Here is a 16,574-nt window from a genome sequence, read left to right on the forward strand (position 1 = left end):
ACAACTAAAACATATTTAAATCATTTAAAAACATTCACAACATTTAAAAATGTATACTAAATTATTACAAAAATTTCATATACGTATATACCAAAAATACATAAAATGTATATAAAATATATATAGAAAAAATTATTACAAAAATTTCATATACGTATATACCAAACATACATAAATAAAATGTATATAAAATATATATATAGAAAAATATTATTTTTCTATATATATTTTATATACATTTTATTTATGTATGTTTGGTATATACGTATATGACATTTTTGTAATAATTTAGTATATATTTTTAAATGTGAATGTTTTTAACTGCTTTACATATGTTTTAGATGTCCTTCAAGGATGCATCTGCAGTCCTTACAAATGGGTTGTCCTGTCGTCAGGCAGCCCTTCGGTCGGCCGGATTCCAAAGTCTGGGTCTGGCTTCGGCTGGTGTCGCACTTCACCCGACGTCATAGCTGCAGTTCTTCGGGTATAAAGGCATCAGTCGACGCCATTTTCCTCAGTCTTTCTTGCCGCGTGGCGCCCGAAGCAGAAGCTGTTCGCAAGTGCCGGTCGGTCAGAACCAGAGATTGCTACTACCGAATACTACTTCGAAGACTTCTAAAAAGCTAAGTACCCAGTTGGGGACTCTTTCTTGCCTCAGCCGATGTCAGAAAAAGTGAATAACTGTTTAACTTGTGGGAAACAAATACCTCATAAAGATTTCCACTCTTACTGCTTACCTTGTTTAGGCCCAGACCACGACGTAGCAGCTTGTCTAGCCTGTGCTTCTTTTAACCGACGGACGCTTAGACGTCGGTCGGAATTTGCTGAGCAGTTTTTCGGCTCTGATTTTGCTTATATTATGCCGTCGGATCCTCCGACTACACAAATATCCAAAAAACGCAAGGAAAAGGACCGACACTCGCGGTCCGCGGTTTCGGCTGAAACCGCGGTTAAGCCAACCACGAGTGTCTCGGTTTCGGCCGAAACCGAGCAAGCGGTTCTTTCTTCAGCCGAAAACATGCCTTCTACCGAGGCCTCTTCTAACCTGGTAGAATCGGCTTCTGAAATCCAACCTGCAGTTGCGGTTTCTCAGGAATTATCTGACACTATTCCCTTGGATATTTCAACCCCTGCACGTGGAGCTGCTAGGCCTCCTGCAGCCATGTCCATTAAGGCTTTTGCCAGGGCTAAAGCAGCTAAAGCTACTAAGACTGTGCCTGTTAAGACCCCCTCTCACAGGCCCAGCTCCAGTTCCCAAATGCCTTCTCTGGCAGAGGATTTCATTTCTTTAATCAGGGGATCCCAACCTCATCCAGACAGGGCCTCTCATCCACCTCCAGAGAAGAGACCTAGAGCAGAGCCCCCTGAGCCAGTGTCCACAGATGATTCTTCTGATGATTCAGACAATACAGACCCTCCAGAGGCTCCTTATTCCCCTTACGAAGACTCTGATGCTGAAGAGTCCATCCCTTCTGCCTCTCCACCTGAGGAATTTTCCTTTGGGGAAACCTTGCATGCTATGAGGGAACAATTTCAGTGGCAGGGCCAAGATTTCTCAGACTCCAGGAAAAGGCTTAGAACCTTTTGCATTTACCACAACATAGGCCTTTAGCTATACCGCCAGTTCTTTCTGTTGTAGATGATGCATTTAATGATGCTTGTACTGCTCCTGATTCATTACCTCCGGCCCCTGCTAAGCCCGATAGGTTCTACAGGGTCCCGGACACATCACCATTTATACAAGGCTCCTTTTGCAGATCCCGAGACTATCTCCCAGGGGCCTAAGGCTGTAGCATCTACCTCTGCTAAAATCCCTCCCTCTGAAAGGGAATCCAGGTCCTTAGAGATGGGGTAAAAAATTTTACACCTCTGCTACTCTGTCAGCTAGGGCCTTGAACTGTCAATTTCATATGATCCAATATCAAGAGTTTATGCTAGATCAGTTAACTAAAAAACTGTCCTCTGATGAACCTTTAGATAAGAAATATGTTCAGGAAATGGTACATAACATTCAGCAAGTTAGTAACCATTCATTAAAATGCGGCTATGATGCACTGGAGGCTTCCTTTAGATCAGCCATGACTGGCACAGTTATCAGAAGGCATGCATGGTTGAAAGAGCAGGCCTTACCGGACCATGTCAAATCAAAACTATTAGATGCTCCCATGGACAAGGTCAATTTATTTGGTTCTCCTGCACAGCAGGTACTGAAGAAAATGGAAGAGAAGGCAAAATCTGTACAAACAGTGAAAGACTTCTTACAGGTCCAACCTCCAAGGTTTAGCAGGAATTGGCCCTCCAAAAATTGGTCCTTTTCAGACTCCTCTAAAGCAGAGAGAGGCAGGAATAGGCGTTCAAGAGGCAGAAACCAATCCAGGGGTGCCTACAGGGGACGCCAGTGGCAGGGCAACAACCAGCGAGGCACAGACGCAGCCACCACCACTGCAACAGGACAATCACAGTGACTTGGCTCTGGCACCGTCTACCAGGGAACAACTAGAAGCACCCTTAGGCGGAAAGCTAGCCTTATTTTCAAAGAACTGGCATTACATCACAAGGGACAAGTGGATTTTGCAAACTATAGACCAAGGTTACAGGTTTCATTTCCATACTCTACCAGGAAAAGAGGAATGCCAAACCTACCACCAAATCAAAAGGCAGAAGCTCTAAAACAAATAGCTCAATTAGTCAGGATGAGAGCTGTGGAAAAGGTACCATCTATGGAACAAGGAAAGGGATTTTACTCCAGACTCTTCCTGGTACCAAGAAAAGAGAAAAAATGGAGGCCTATTCTCGACCTGTTCGCTTTAAACACATTCCTCATTGTTCCAAAATTCAAAATGCTGACTCTACAGCAGCTTCTTCCCATGTTGGGCAAGGAGTCTTGGCTGGTAACTCTAGATCTCAAGGAGGCATACCTGCACGTCCCCATACGACCAAATTGCAGAAGATACCTCAGATTTCTTGCAGGATCAGAGCATTATCAATTCTCAGCATTGCCCTTTGGCTTATCTACTGCGCCCAGAGTGTTCACGAAATGCCTGGCATCAGTAATCGCTCATTGCAGACTTCAGGGAATCCAAATTTATCCCTACCTGGACGACTGCCTGATACAAGCGGACAACAAAAACAAGCTAACAGAAGACTTACAAAGAGTCATTTACTTGCTGCAAGCCCTGGGATATACAGTCAATATAAAAAAGTCAAGGCTGATACCATCCCAAAGAATAACCTTTTTGGGTGCAGAGCTGGACACATCAAAGCAGATGGCATTCCTAACTGTAGAAAAGCAAGAACAACTTCCTCTCTACTTCTTGGCATTAATAAAGCAGAACCATCTAACAGCAAGAAAAGTACTGCAAGCCCTGGGCTTCATGGCATCCTGCATAATACTGGTCCCTCATGCCAGACTCCATATGAGAAAGCTACAGTGGTACCTGAAGAATTTATGGTCCCAACACAAACACAGCCTAGAAACCAAAATTCCACTAATCCCATGCCTGAAGCAAGAGTTCCTATGGTGGGCTCAGGCCTGTCAATCAAACACAGGATTGCCCTTCTACAGCATTCAACCAAGTCAAACCATCACAACGGACGCCTCAGACCTCGGTTGGGGGGCCCACATGCTGGACAAGTGCATACAAGGCTTATGGACTCAAGACCAGCTGCACCTGCACATAAATCTAAAGGAAATGCTGGCAGTAAAATTGGCAATCCAGACATTCAGACCATTTCTCCGAGAAGGGCAGTTGATGATAAGGACAGACAGCACCACAGTTATGTGGTACATCAACAAACAGGGAGGCACACATTCATACCCTCTATGCCGGATGGCACTGGACCTATGGAATGTGGCTCTGAGCTACAACATTCAGTTACAAGCAATTTTTGTACCAGGAAAACAAAACATTCTAGCAGATATATTAAGCAGAACTACCACGGATGCCCACGAGTGGATGCTGCATCCGGACATATTCAAAGCCATCACAAGAAAATGGGGGCTTCCAGAAATAGACTTATTTGCATCCCCACGCAATCACCAGCTAAAGAAATTCTGCACAAGGACGTACCACCCACTTGCTTGGAAGGTGGACTCCCTATCCTTCAGTTGGAAAAACCTGACAGCATATGCATTCCCACCACTTCCTTTGATGCACAAGGTGCTATTGAAGATCAAAGAAGACCGTCCAAGGATCATTCTGATAGCTCCAGACTGGCCAAGGCAACATTGGTACCCATTAGTAAGGAGCATGTCTCGGGAACAAATATGGACACTACCCCTGGTTCCACTGCTGTTAACACAGAACAATTACAACATCCTGCATCCCAACCTGAAAACTCTGCAGCTGACTGCCTGGAACATTACATAAGATCAATTAACCCAAATTTATCCCAAAGGATTAAAGACATTATCCTTGAGGCTCACAGACCCTCTACAAGGAAAAATTATGCAGCAAAATGGAAAAGATATCTCATTTGGAGTACTGCAAAGGGAGAAGATGTGTCACGGGTAAACATAGCCAACATCCTGGAATACTTGGCAGAGCACTTCCACTCAGGCCTGTCCTATTCCTCCATCAAGAGACATGCATCAGCCATTTCAGCAGAATACAGCTTGGATCCTCCTGTCTTCTCACATCCTCTGCTCAGGCAGTTTCTGAGAGGAATCAAAAATGTAAAGCCTCCTAGGAAACCACCATTGCCAGCATGGGACTTGAACTTTGTGCTAGAAAAATTGACACTTCCCCTTCGAACCAGCAGCAACAGCAGAATTACAATACTTATCATGGAAGACTGCTTTTCTGCTGGAAATCACTTCAGCAAGAAGGGTTTCTGAACTACAGGCATTAATGGCAGTGCAACCCTTCCTGATCTTCCATCAAGATAGAGTGTCCATGAGAACAAATCCGACATTTATGCCTAAGGTGGTATCCAGAGTGTCTTTAAATCAGGCTATCCACCTACCTACATTCTTCCCAAACCCACAGAACAGGGGAGAAAGACTGTTGCATACCTTGGATGTACATAGACAGTTACGCTACTACCTGGACAGGACCAAGGGCAATAGAAAAACTGATCAGCTGCTGGTAGCATATGCAACAGGAAGGGAAGGAAAAGCAATTTCAAAACAAACAATCTCCAAGTGGATAGGAAATTGCATTAGATTTTGTTACTCCTACCATGGAAAGAAAACTCCAGAGAACATCAGGCCTCACACCACAAGGGCTACAGCCACTACCACAGCTTTCTTACGAGGAGTGGCCACCAAGGACATTATAGAGGCTGCTACTTGGACCTCCGTGCATACATTTGCCAAGCATTATAATTTACCTTTATATTCTAGATCCCGAGCAGGTTTTGCCACTGCTGTTTTGCAAGGGATCCTAACTAGACCATAGTCTAGCTCTTTTCCTCCTCCCCTAGTTTGGCTATGGTATTCTACCCATTTGTAAGGACTGCAGATGCATCCTTGAAGGACATAGTACAGTTTTGTACCTACCATAAATGTAGATGTCCGATAGGAATGCATCTGCAGTCAGGATTACCCACCCTTCCCTCTGTGGTACGCCTAGCGTATTTGCCCATCTTATAGGTAGGTGGGGGGGGATCTTTCATGGTGTATTTGTTTGTATATATGTACATACATGCTTATTTTTTGTGTTTGCTCTCTACTATTTGGAAACATTGGCATTTATCCAAATTTAGCCTTCCAAGAGGGCACCTGGCATCTGGGGCAAGAAACACTGAGGAAAATAGCGTCGGCTGATGCCTTTATACCCGAAGAACTGCAGCTATGACGTCGGGTGAAGTGCGACACCAGCCGAAGCCAGACCCAGACTTTGGAATCCGGCCGACCGAAGGGCTGCCTGACGATAGGACAACCCATTTGTAAGGACTGCAGATGCATTCCTATCGGACATCTACATTTATGGTAGGTACAAAACTGTACTTTCTATTGGTTGGCTGTGTCATATGATCGATTGTCTCATAATATATAGTTGTGAATTAAATAATTTTTCATAGCACTGAGGAAGGGGAGACCCGAAAGCTTTGCTACAATAAATTTTGGTGATTTTACGTAACTGTATTCTATTTTGTTTTGGTATTTTACTTTGTGTATTGAACACAGTGTACCACAGTGTTTTCTTTGACTTTGAAGAATGTATGGTGCCCCATCCACTTGCTAAGGTTCCTCTTGCACAGTGTCATAGAGGTGCTCTGTTTCACATGAAGTTGTACCTGTTCCAGAAGCACGGCTTTCCTTTTTCTGTTTTGCATAATTTAAAATTAAGTATTTTGTTCAGTTAGAAATGCTTGTGACTGGCTAATTATTAAGAGTGCAATGATTACATGTCATAGACAGTTATAACATTCAGAAATTCATAACTGCATAATTTAAAATCCAGCATATCCAAAAATATTTAAATCCTGGAATGGCTGATTGTGACCAGATATTCCCTTGAGTGCTACCCATACCGTTCAACTGTCTGTCTTTGCAGAATGTCCCTGATTTTGCTTCAAATGTTCGTGCATCTCATAACATTTTTGATTTTATGATAAATCTGTCATTATTACAGTCTGTCAGTAATCCAGGTCTTAAGAGTTTTGTACTACTTTAACTTTTTGGGTGAATTAAAATAGTAATTAAAAATTGCTCCAGATTTTATCTCCCGCCACCATTGTTTTTGGGTTTGGCCACATTTCTTGAATAAAGTTGAGAGGTATGGTGCTAGATCTTAATCATTTCTATTGATATTTTAGCAAGTTTGAAATACAGTATTAGGTGGTTCATATTGCTGTATTTGCTTGGTACAGATTTCGTCTTTCTCGCTGCTGTTTTTCTTAGAGGGCTCAAAACTAACGTGTTTATCTACAGTGTCAATAGTTCAACAGATAGCACCCTTGCCTTTTGTTGCAGAAAGCCATGGTTTCTATTCCCACACTAGGTATTTTGGATTACATTTTTCCAGTACTGAAACTGCAGTCTTTGTATGAGGCATTAAATCAAGTCCCCATCTGCCTGAGTTGATGTTAGGTCAGGGGGATGTAAAAGATCCCATGGCACATTTCAAAAAGAGTAGGTGAATGTTCCTTAGTTGTTGTTGTGTCTTTCGGCTTTTCCCAGTTGGGGGTTGCCACAGTGCAACTCTGGTCCGCTAATGATTGTTGGTAGATTTTTTACGTGCCGAGTTGCCAGCCCTGACACACAACCTTCAACAAAGGTACGCCCATTCACGCATGTCTCCACTCAGAAGATGCTCTAGCTGAGAATCTAACCGGACAGCATCTTACTGTGAGGTGACAACGCTACCGCAGCCCCACCACCGCAATATGTAATATCCAAATACCACCTTTGGTCTTCCCTGAAAAGAGGCCATTGGCCCAGTGGGACTAAACCTGGTCAACAAAAAGTATAAATAAATTATGGTTGGCACCATATCTCAATTAATTTTATATTTGTATTCTGACTGTTTTAATCAGAATCCATTGTGGATATGGTTATATTATATCCCAGTAGACATGCTGCTGTGATATGTTATTGCTGTTTTTTTCCTTTACCCCAAGTCCCCATTAAACGAATTATGCTAGATATAAGTAAATAATTTTTTTTCACTTCCATATAAACAGAATAGCAGTAGTGTGAGACACAGGTGTTTTGCACAGCTTCTGGAACCCATTTACCTTTTCACATTTTTTGCTTGAATTACTCTGATTTGTGTTCTTGGAGCAGTTCTTACCTCTTTAACAGAAGCTGTAAATGCTGAGCAAAATAAATTGGCTGAACTGCATGTTTTAAATCTTCCATTTTAAGTCCTCTCCCACATTCTTTCTGTGGTTTCAAAGCTGCTATTGCAATCCAGGAGATGTTAACCGAGCAGTCTGTCTTCTACTTCAAAGAACTTTTAACAGACATTTAAACTCTGCTATACAGTGTCTGCAGTGGGATGATGTGGGTTTTATCTTGAATGTTAGCAAAATATACTATTTGTTTTAAAAAATATACCTTACAAAACAACATAGATAAAAATAAATTGTGACTTTTAGGACTTCCAGGATAGCTGCATGCTGATAAACAGCTTGATTTCAGACACCCCAAGCAGACTTCAAAGAATATTTCCTCAGGTGGATAGCAACTTTTGGAGGTGTGATGAAGAAGAAAGAGGTAAATGGGAACATACATTTTTGGAGTGTAATTTGCTAGATTTTAAAAATACTCTTCAGGGTACTCCATCAGAAATGAAGGATGAGAAAATGGCTGTAATTAAGGAGGGATTCCTTTGAGCTGGAATACAGGATCTGCAGACATAGTAAGGACTTATTAACTTTAATCCTTTTGGCTACTGCAGGTCTGATGATAGTCAAATTCAGATGCATCACTTGCTACAAGAAACCTGATAACCAAATAGAGTCACTCTTGCATCAGACAAACTAGAGAACACACTGGTTTTCCTACAGTGATTGTGTAAGAATATTCCTCGAGTAACGGAGTATGGTGGAAATTACGCCACAGGTATGAACAACGATGCATCAGAGCGCCGTAAACATGATGGACAAAAGCAGCCTACTTCCCCAAATACTGTTGCAACAGAACCCTTAGAAATGGGCATCGGGTTACATGACAAAAAGAAAACACTTGCCAGCTGAAGTCATCTCTGATGATTAAATATTTTGGCATTCCCAGAAGCATCCATTGGGTTGCAAAATATCGTGCTTTTCCAGTACAACTCTAGACAAAACAACTTCCAAATGGAGAAATTTGTAAAAAAAAGTTTGGCTGCACTGGAGTATGGTAAAGCAGTCTCTGTACTATGCCCTATTATTTCTGTCAGGATGGAGCCTTGATCAAAACTGGAGAGAACTCGAGGATCACAAACCACAACTAAATTCTATATTTCACAAAGTTATATTGCATGGAAATCGGCTTGCAGATGAGCATCCTCAGATGCTTTAGTTGGTGACTTGCTGCTGTCTGAACTTGAGTGAGAGTCATCTATGGCCTCAACCTTTAATGCTTTTTGAACATTATCCCTTTTCTTTACAATCACAGATTAGCAGTTTTTAGTTGTAGACCACGCACTGATGAGCAGAACAGTGGAAACTTTTTTGGCATACTTCTCAACCGTCCATGTGTTTGTAGAATATCCAGATTTTTGCTTCATATTTTTGGGTTGTTCCTCATGAAAATTGTGGCTTTCTGGCATATCTGTAACTGAATTCACTAAGTAAGGACAGACATTTGAGTTTGACATCATATTCAGAAAATTTACAACACTAATAAGAACGATGTTTAAAATTTATTTCTGTTTTGGGGCCTTTGTCCCCCCCATTATTTTTGGTGTTGTCCAGATTTCCTGTGCTAAGAGATCGAGAGGCATTGTTGAATTGCTAAGCCATTATGACTCCATGCTCTCGGATCATGGGAAAACAGTTTGAGAGTCACAAGAGGCAAACAATCAGTTGTAGGTTAATTATTTTTCCCAACTCATTCAGAATGAGTTTATCAAGCCCTGTGGTTCATTTGTGCAGATCTTCTTTTGTGGTGAAATTCAAAATGCTAAATATTTTACAATAATTGTTGATGCTATTCCAGCTTCTGAACAGCCCATGTTGATTGTCGGATATATGAAGTGAAGATTGCAGACATTTAGTTGTTTGTAGAAGAGCGATTTATCTTGTTTGATAGTTTCACTGACCAAACAAGATAGGAAATGGCTAATAGAATAACAGCACTTGTAGAAGAATTGAACCTTGATATTGATCTGTGCATTGTTCAAGTTTGACAGTGGCTCAAACATGACCGGAAAGTACAAAGGTGTGCAGGCAGTTTTCATTGAAAGCAATGAAAATGTTATCTTCTGAGGCTATAAACATAAAATAGCACACCTTGTTGGCACTGAATGTTCTGAATATTGAAAAGAAGCAGTTATATACTTTGGAACTGTTGAGCAGATTTATAACTTCAGCTCAAAAAGTTGTAGCCCATGGAGATTGTAAGTACCTGAAGCAATGTCTGTCAGTTTTACTCTGCAGCCCCTGCAAAACTAGCTGGGCAGCACAACAGGACTGAGCTAAACCAGTTGTGCAGGATTCGAGCAAAATACTCGTGGTACTGAGTTAACTGGAGTCTCTCAATCTACCATCACAAGCCTTTACAGAACTGGTCTGTTCAGAAGTGTACAGTGGATATGAAAAGTTTACACACCCCTGTTAATCCCAGGTATTTGTGATGTAAAAAAAAATGATACCACAATAAATTTCAAAACTTTTTCTGCCTTTAATGTGACCTGTATCCTGTACAATTCAATTGAAAAACAAACAAATCTTTTAGGGGGAAAAATATAAAAAATAAAAAAGCGTACAATACGCTGGTTGCATAAGTGTGCACACCCTTAAACTAAAACAACATTCAGCCTTCTTGGGTAGGAGTCTGTCAGCATGGCACACCTTGACTTGGCAATATTTGCCCACTCTTCCTTGCAAAAGAGCTCCAAATCTGTCAGATTGCGGGGGCATCTCTTGTGCACAGCCCTCTTCAAGTCACCCCACAGATTTTCTATTGGATTTAGGTCTGGGCCATTCCAAAACTTTAATTTTCTTCTGGTGAAGCCATTTTTTGTTGATTTGGATGTATGCTTGGGGTCATTGTGCTGAAAGGTGAAATTCCTCTTTATCTCCAGCTTTCTAGCAGACACCTGAAGGTTTTGGGCCAAAAGTGTCTGGTATTTGGAACTGTTTTTAATTCCCTCCACCTTGACAAAATCCCCAGTTCCAGCTGAAGTAAAGCAACCCCAAAGCATATTGCCACCACCATGCTTCACCGTGGGGATGGTGTTCTTTTGGTGATGTAAAGTGTTTTTTGTGCCAAACGTACCTTTTGGAATTGTGGCAAAAAAGTTCAACCTTGGTCTCATCAGACCATAACACATTTTCCCACATGCTTTTGGGAGACTTGATGTGTTGTTTTGCAAATTTTAGCTGGGCCTATGGTTTTCCTGTGTAAGAAAAGGCTTCCGTCTTGCAACCTTACCCCATAGTCCAGACATATGGAGAAGACAGGTGATTGTTGTTACGTGTGGTACCAAACCAGTACTTGCCAGAAAATCTTGCAACTCCTTCACTGTTGCTGTAGGTCTCTTGGCAAGCCTCCCTGACCATTTTGTCTTGCCTTTTCATCAGTTGTGGAGGGACATCCAGTTCTTTGCAATGTCACTGTTATCCCATATTTTCTCCACTTTTTGATGACCGTCTTCACTGTGTTCCATGGCATAGCCAATGCTGTGGAATTTTTTTTGTACCCTTCTCCTGACATACCTTTCAACAATGAGATCCCTTTGATGCTTTGTAAGCTCTCTGCAAACCATGGCTTTTTCTGTAGCAGGCAACTAAGTAAATGTCAGGAAAATCCTACTAGGACAGCTGAACCTTATTTGGGGTTAACAGAATCTCTTTAATTGATGGCAGGTGTGTACCCAAGAAGACTAAATGCTGTAATTAAATCAAAAGGTGTTTCAACAAAGTATCATTTGAAGGATGTGCACACTTATGCAACCAGCATGTTGTACGTTTTTTATTTTTTTCCCCGTAAAAAATTTGTTTGTTTTTCAATCGAATTTACAAGTTATCGGCCACATTCAAGGTGGGAAAAGTTTTGAAGTGATTTATTGTGGTCTCATTTTTTTATATCACAAAAACCTGGCATTTTAACAGGGGTGTGTAAACTTTTTATATCCTCTGTATGTCAAAATTTGACTGTTCTGATGTGTACAGTATGCTGTAAGCTTCTCACAGTTAATCAGACAAACATGGTAATTGAGGCACAAAATGCAATGTTTGATACTGAGCGAGGCAGTATTGAAACTCCCTTTGCAGACTTTAAACTGCTTCATTAACACGGGAATGATATTCTCAGGGAATTGAGACTTGTGGCACAGAATACAGGTATCCCATCCAAGTTCTGTTGTAACAGATTGCCAACTAATGTTGATGCCGAACATTACAGATTGTTCGTGTTCTGTATCATAATTGACTTCATTTTCTTGGGACTGGTGTCAGTTTGAATCCTTACGGCAGATTAGTTAACTATTTGAGTTCTGTGCAGTTATTGATGATGAAGCACATGCTACCACTGAGTTCTTTTGTTACAAGTACAGTGTGACACCCCAACACTGGCCCAGTAATCAAGGAGCCCCAGTCATCACCACTAGCACCACAGGGGGATGACAAGTACACACACAGTAAATTTCAGTTTCCCTTAAGTGCACACAGAGACCACAGTCAGTCTGGGTCTGGTTTCTCTCTCTTTCTTCAGATCCTCAATAAGACTCCCCACTGGCACAGCTATAGAGTTGAGATCTCAACTGAGTGGCCAAGCCAAGACCTCCAGCACCCTGTCTGTCCAGCCAGTGTTTTTCTGTCTCTGCCCAAGTAGCTGACGCACACACACACACACACACACACACACACACACACACACACACACACACACACACACACACACCTGGGAGAGGCTGGCTCAGGTTTACTAGCTATGCCCCCTTTTGCCCAGACTGTAAGGTGGTTATTACTGCCACCATACAACTCTTTATCAGTTACTTTAAGGCCCTTAACAAAGGGTGTTCAGTCTTCCTGTGTAATATTAATACTAATACAAATGGTAGTTTGATCAAGAGCAAGGCTATTGACAGTGGCCACAGTGTCACCAATTAAATATGCAAGTACTCTCAGAACTTAAATATCAGCCATAATGAAAGGTTTAAATATAGTTAATAATAAATAATAAAAGAACAAGAAAATGCTCTGTAAATAGTCACAGTTGCATCAGAGTTCAAAATCACAGGAAATATTTAAAACATTGCAGGACAGTCTCAAATAAAGAAAACATCTAAGCTATACTTCACTATATTCATGACTGTACCTAAGAGCAGTTACTGTACCCTAGTTAACTTACTTGCAGAGCAAAGCAAGACAGATGTGGTGAGTGGGTCTTCCAGCTAATGCTGAAAGGTCAAAGACAAAATACAAAAAGGCTCATTCACTCTCTGAGTGGTTTAAATTAATATCCCAAATATTACTGCTGAGATACTTGCAGAAGGGCATCATTTCTTGTCATTCTGACTTCAGTTCCCAGGCTCACAACTATTGATGCAACTGTAGCATTTAGTATCTATCTGTGGAAATACATAGACTTCAGATCTTTTTGCAAATGGTGGAAGTCTTAAAATAATTTACATTCCTCCACATTTAAAGACAATACAAAAAACTTCTGTAGTACAGACATTCAGTCTCCTTTTGACTGAAACTGAAAGATAGCATCCTTTTATTATGTGGTTATAAAGTAATTTAAGTTTTCAGCTGTTTTTTTTCTGAAATTAACCTCCTGTGTTTATCTCCCTTGTTAAAATATATACATCTGAACAGTTACAACAGTACATGTACATTTCTGCTCAGTGCTTTACAAAATATTTCTTCAGCACACGTCTGTGCAAACCATCTTATCTGACATAAAAGTTCTAATACATTTGTAACACAAGAATATGAATCATGCTGATATTCACAAATGGCATAATTATTTACAAAATTCCGGATAGCTAGGCTGGCAGTATTTCCCTTGGTCACATGGATTTTCAGCAGAGCTCTGCAAGGAGTTTCTGTTCCTGAATCTAATTTATTTAACCATCTGCAACGAAGAATGCAAGTCGAAGGAATTGCTGCAAGAAATGCTAAAAGAACGTGTTAAGTATCGTAAATAAGATTGCATATCTAAATAATTATTGTATCCTCTTTTCTTCATTTTCTCTAAATTTGAACTGTAACAGTTATTGTAAACCAAAACATTTTCAAGATTACTCCCTTTATTCAACATTGTTTTAATTAAATTTTGTTAGATTGTATGAATGTTACATGTCTGGAGTTTTTCTCCCCGGGCATGCACTTAAAAAGGGCTTTGGCTCAGTCTGGCACTCCTGGTCAACATACGTAAAATAAAGAGAGAGAGAAATGTTAGAACTTCGACTGACAAGCGTGTTTCCAAACATCACTATTTCACTGCTGTGTCTCCTTCCTTGGCTTCAGCTGAACACCACTTTAGTGTATTGAAACGATTACGTATCAACGGTGGGACAAGAATGTTTAAATGGATTGGCAATGATTAACATTAATTGCAACCTTGCTTGCAAACTAGATTTCACTTTAATAACTGCATTCACAAGGAAAAAGCTGGGAAAGTTCTGTTGAAATGAACAGCTATAGGATAAAATGCTGTATTATCTAATAAAAAGTTATTCATTTATTTGAAAATATGCTGCCTATTTATCTTTCATTATTACTTCACAGGCCTGTATATAATCACTCGGTCGCCTTTTCCAGTATTTCAGGCCTATAATACTGTTAGTATCTTAGGCTATAAATGGCTATAAACCATGGCAGAACTATTTTATCATTTTGTTTGCTCAAGAAGAATAGTATGTGGCAGAGAAAATGTGGTGGGGACCTCTATTTTCTTTGTAGACCAGCCCTCCTCCAACCTCTGAAGGTCCCTGAGCTAGATTAGTGGATAATGACTTTTCAGTTTAATTATTTTTGTTGTGTGCCACATACAGTGAACAGTAGAAGGAGGGGTGGTTTACTACTTTGAGGAATTTGGGTGGAATAGAACCTGGAAAAGGAGAGAAATAATATTCAGGCGCAGAGTTCAAGTAAGCATGAAAAACATTTTGCAGACGAAGCATAAAATAGACTAGTGTTTGCAAACAGAATAAAGGTAGGCAGGTGGTTGAGGGATTTAACCAGTAAGAAATGTCCTGATGAAAAGATTTTGTCAAGTTTACTTCAATAGCCACAGACATGAAAAAGGGAAAGTAACGTGGGAAGAAAAAGTTGAGAAAAGGCATATGATTAGTTGGTTGCACTGCTTAGGTTTGAGTCCCTTCTGGAGGGGGGAAAATTGGTACTACAGCAGTTATAAAAACATGGACCACCTCGTAAAATACTGGGGGATGATGAGCTGGGTTGGAGGATGTTTGTATTTGATAGTACCAAGAGTATTAGAATTGGCAGATAGGATGTTTTTTTATGTGAGAATCTACTAATAAGTTCTGTGACAGATCCTGTGGATGCAGTTTTAAGATGCCCAGATTTGAAATGCTGAGCATGGGCATTCATGCACAGTATCACCAACTCAGCCTTTTGGACTTGGGAGAATTAAATGAAGACATTTAAGATGATTTTTGGGGGATAGCACATCGATTTTTCTTGGGTTTTGAACTATTTGGGTAGATTGGTATACCTCAGCAACTGAATGTATAAAAAGAACATGTACTGTTCGGCATTTTAAGAAAATGTTAAGTTTTCAATTAATCTAATTAAGGAACTAATTCAGACCTTTTATTCTCTACAGCTAGATGGTGAGGAACCTGTTGGTATACTTGCAAGGGTGTCTACTCACTCTGATTTACATTCAGCATGATAGGCCTTGTGCCATTTGTCTCTTGAATTGGCCACACTGTGTATGAGGGATCTCTGCTTCTGTAACAGAGCCTTGCAACGAGTCTGCAGCTTAACCAATGAAGAGCTAAGCTTAGCTGTTAAGACAAGTCAGCTGCTCTATCTGTAATGTGTTCAGAGTTTTCAAATTTTATGTAAAAATATTTTGTTAAATCACATTTTTTTTAAATTTTATAGAAAATCTGTCTGACACAAACCGTGGTATGATTACATGTAGTAAATGAAGTTATTGGTATCTCTGACTATGAGAAGGTAGTAATTAGTTCCATTTAACTCTAGTTGTAGTGCATTTATGTGTATAGCATACCTTTAATGCACCATATCTGCTCACTGGGACTTAAAACTTGTATATGGTTGCATTTTTAATGACAGAGCTTTGGCTGGAAGTATTGCTGTGCATTTTTAACCTTTTTTTTTTAATTTAGCTTGTAGGGGGCCAGTTTGACCTGGAAATGAATTTCATTATTCAAGAAGCAGAAGGTATAACATGTATGGTGGAGCTCTTGGACAAATGTGACATCACTTGCCAAGCTGAAGTCTGGAGCATCTTCACAGCAATTTTAAAGAAAAGCATCCGTAACCTTCAAGCCTGCACAGATGTTGGACTTATTGAACAGGTTCTGAAAAGACTAGATAAAACTGATAGCATGATAGCAGGTATGTGCAATAAACTGCAATGAATAAAAGCCTATATGTAGTAGATACAGTGAAGAGCAACTAAGGCTTAGCATCAGTCCAAAATTACCACAAAACAAATATGTTTGTACTGCCTTTTGGAGTTTTGAAATACGTTTTTTTTTTTTTTTTTATTATGCAGGCTGAGCTTCTTGTTAGAGATGGAAAAAGGGTGAGAAATTCTAGGCTTAATTGGACTACTTGGGTGGTGGTAAGATTGATAGCAGATTTCAGGTGTGTTTCATCATTGTTTAGAATTTTGTCTTTAATTTGCAAGTACGTTTTAGTGTAGAGAGAGCGTTTTTTACTGGAAAATATTAAGGGACTAGAGGTAACCCAAAGTCAGTCATAAGGAACAATTTGCAGTAACGTGTGGCTGATTCACCTCCTCAGCA

The 16,574-nt window shown here is 40.3% G+C and overlaps 1 protein-coding gene across 1 annotated transcript in view; it reads left to right on the forward strand.

Moving 5' to 3' along the window:
• LRBA (LPS responsive beige-like anchor protein) overlaps window positions 1–16,574 on the forward strand; it is a 4,045,850-nt gene that overhangs the window by 520,079 nt on the left and 3,509,197 nt on the right. Inside the window, exon 2 of the mRNA XM_044063433.1 lies at window positions 15,930–16,161. Coding sequence (XP_043919368.1) covers window positions 15,930–16,161 — 232 coding nt within the window. The remainder of the gene's footprint in view (window positions 1–15,929; window positions 16,162–16,574) is intronic.

Source organism: Protopterus annectens, chromosome 2.part1, assembly GCF_019279795.1.
Source record: "Protopterus annectens isolate FY-2018-M chromosome 2.part1, PAN1.0, whole genome shotgun sequence".
Taxonomy (NCBI): domain Eukaryota; kingdom Metazoa; phylum Chordata; order Ceratodontiformes; family Protopteridae; genus Protopterus; species Protopterus annectens.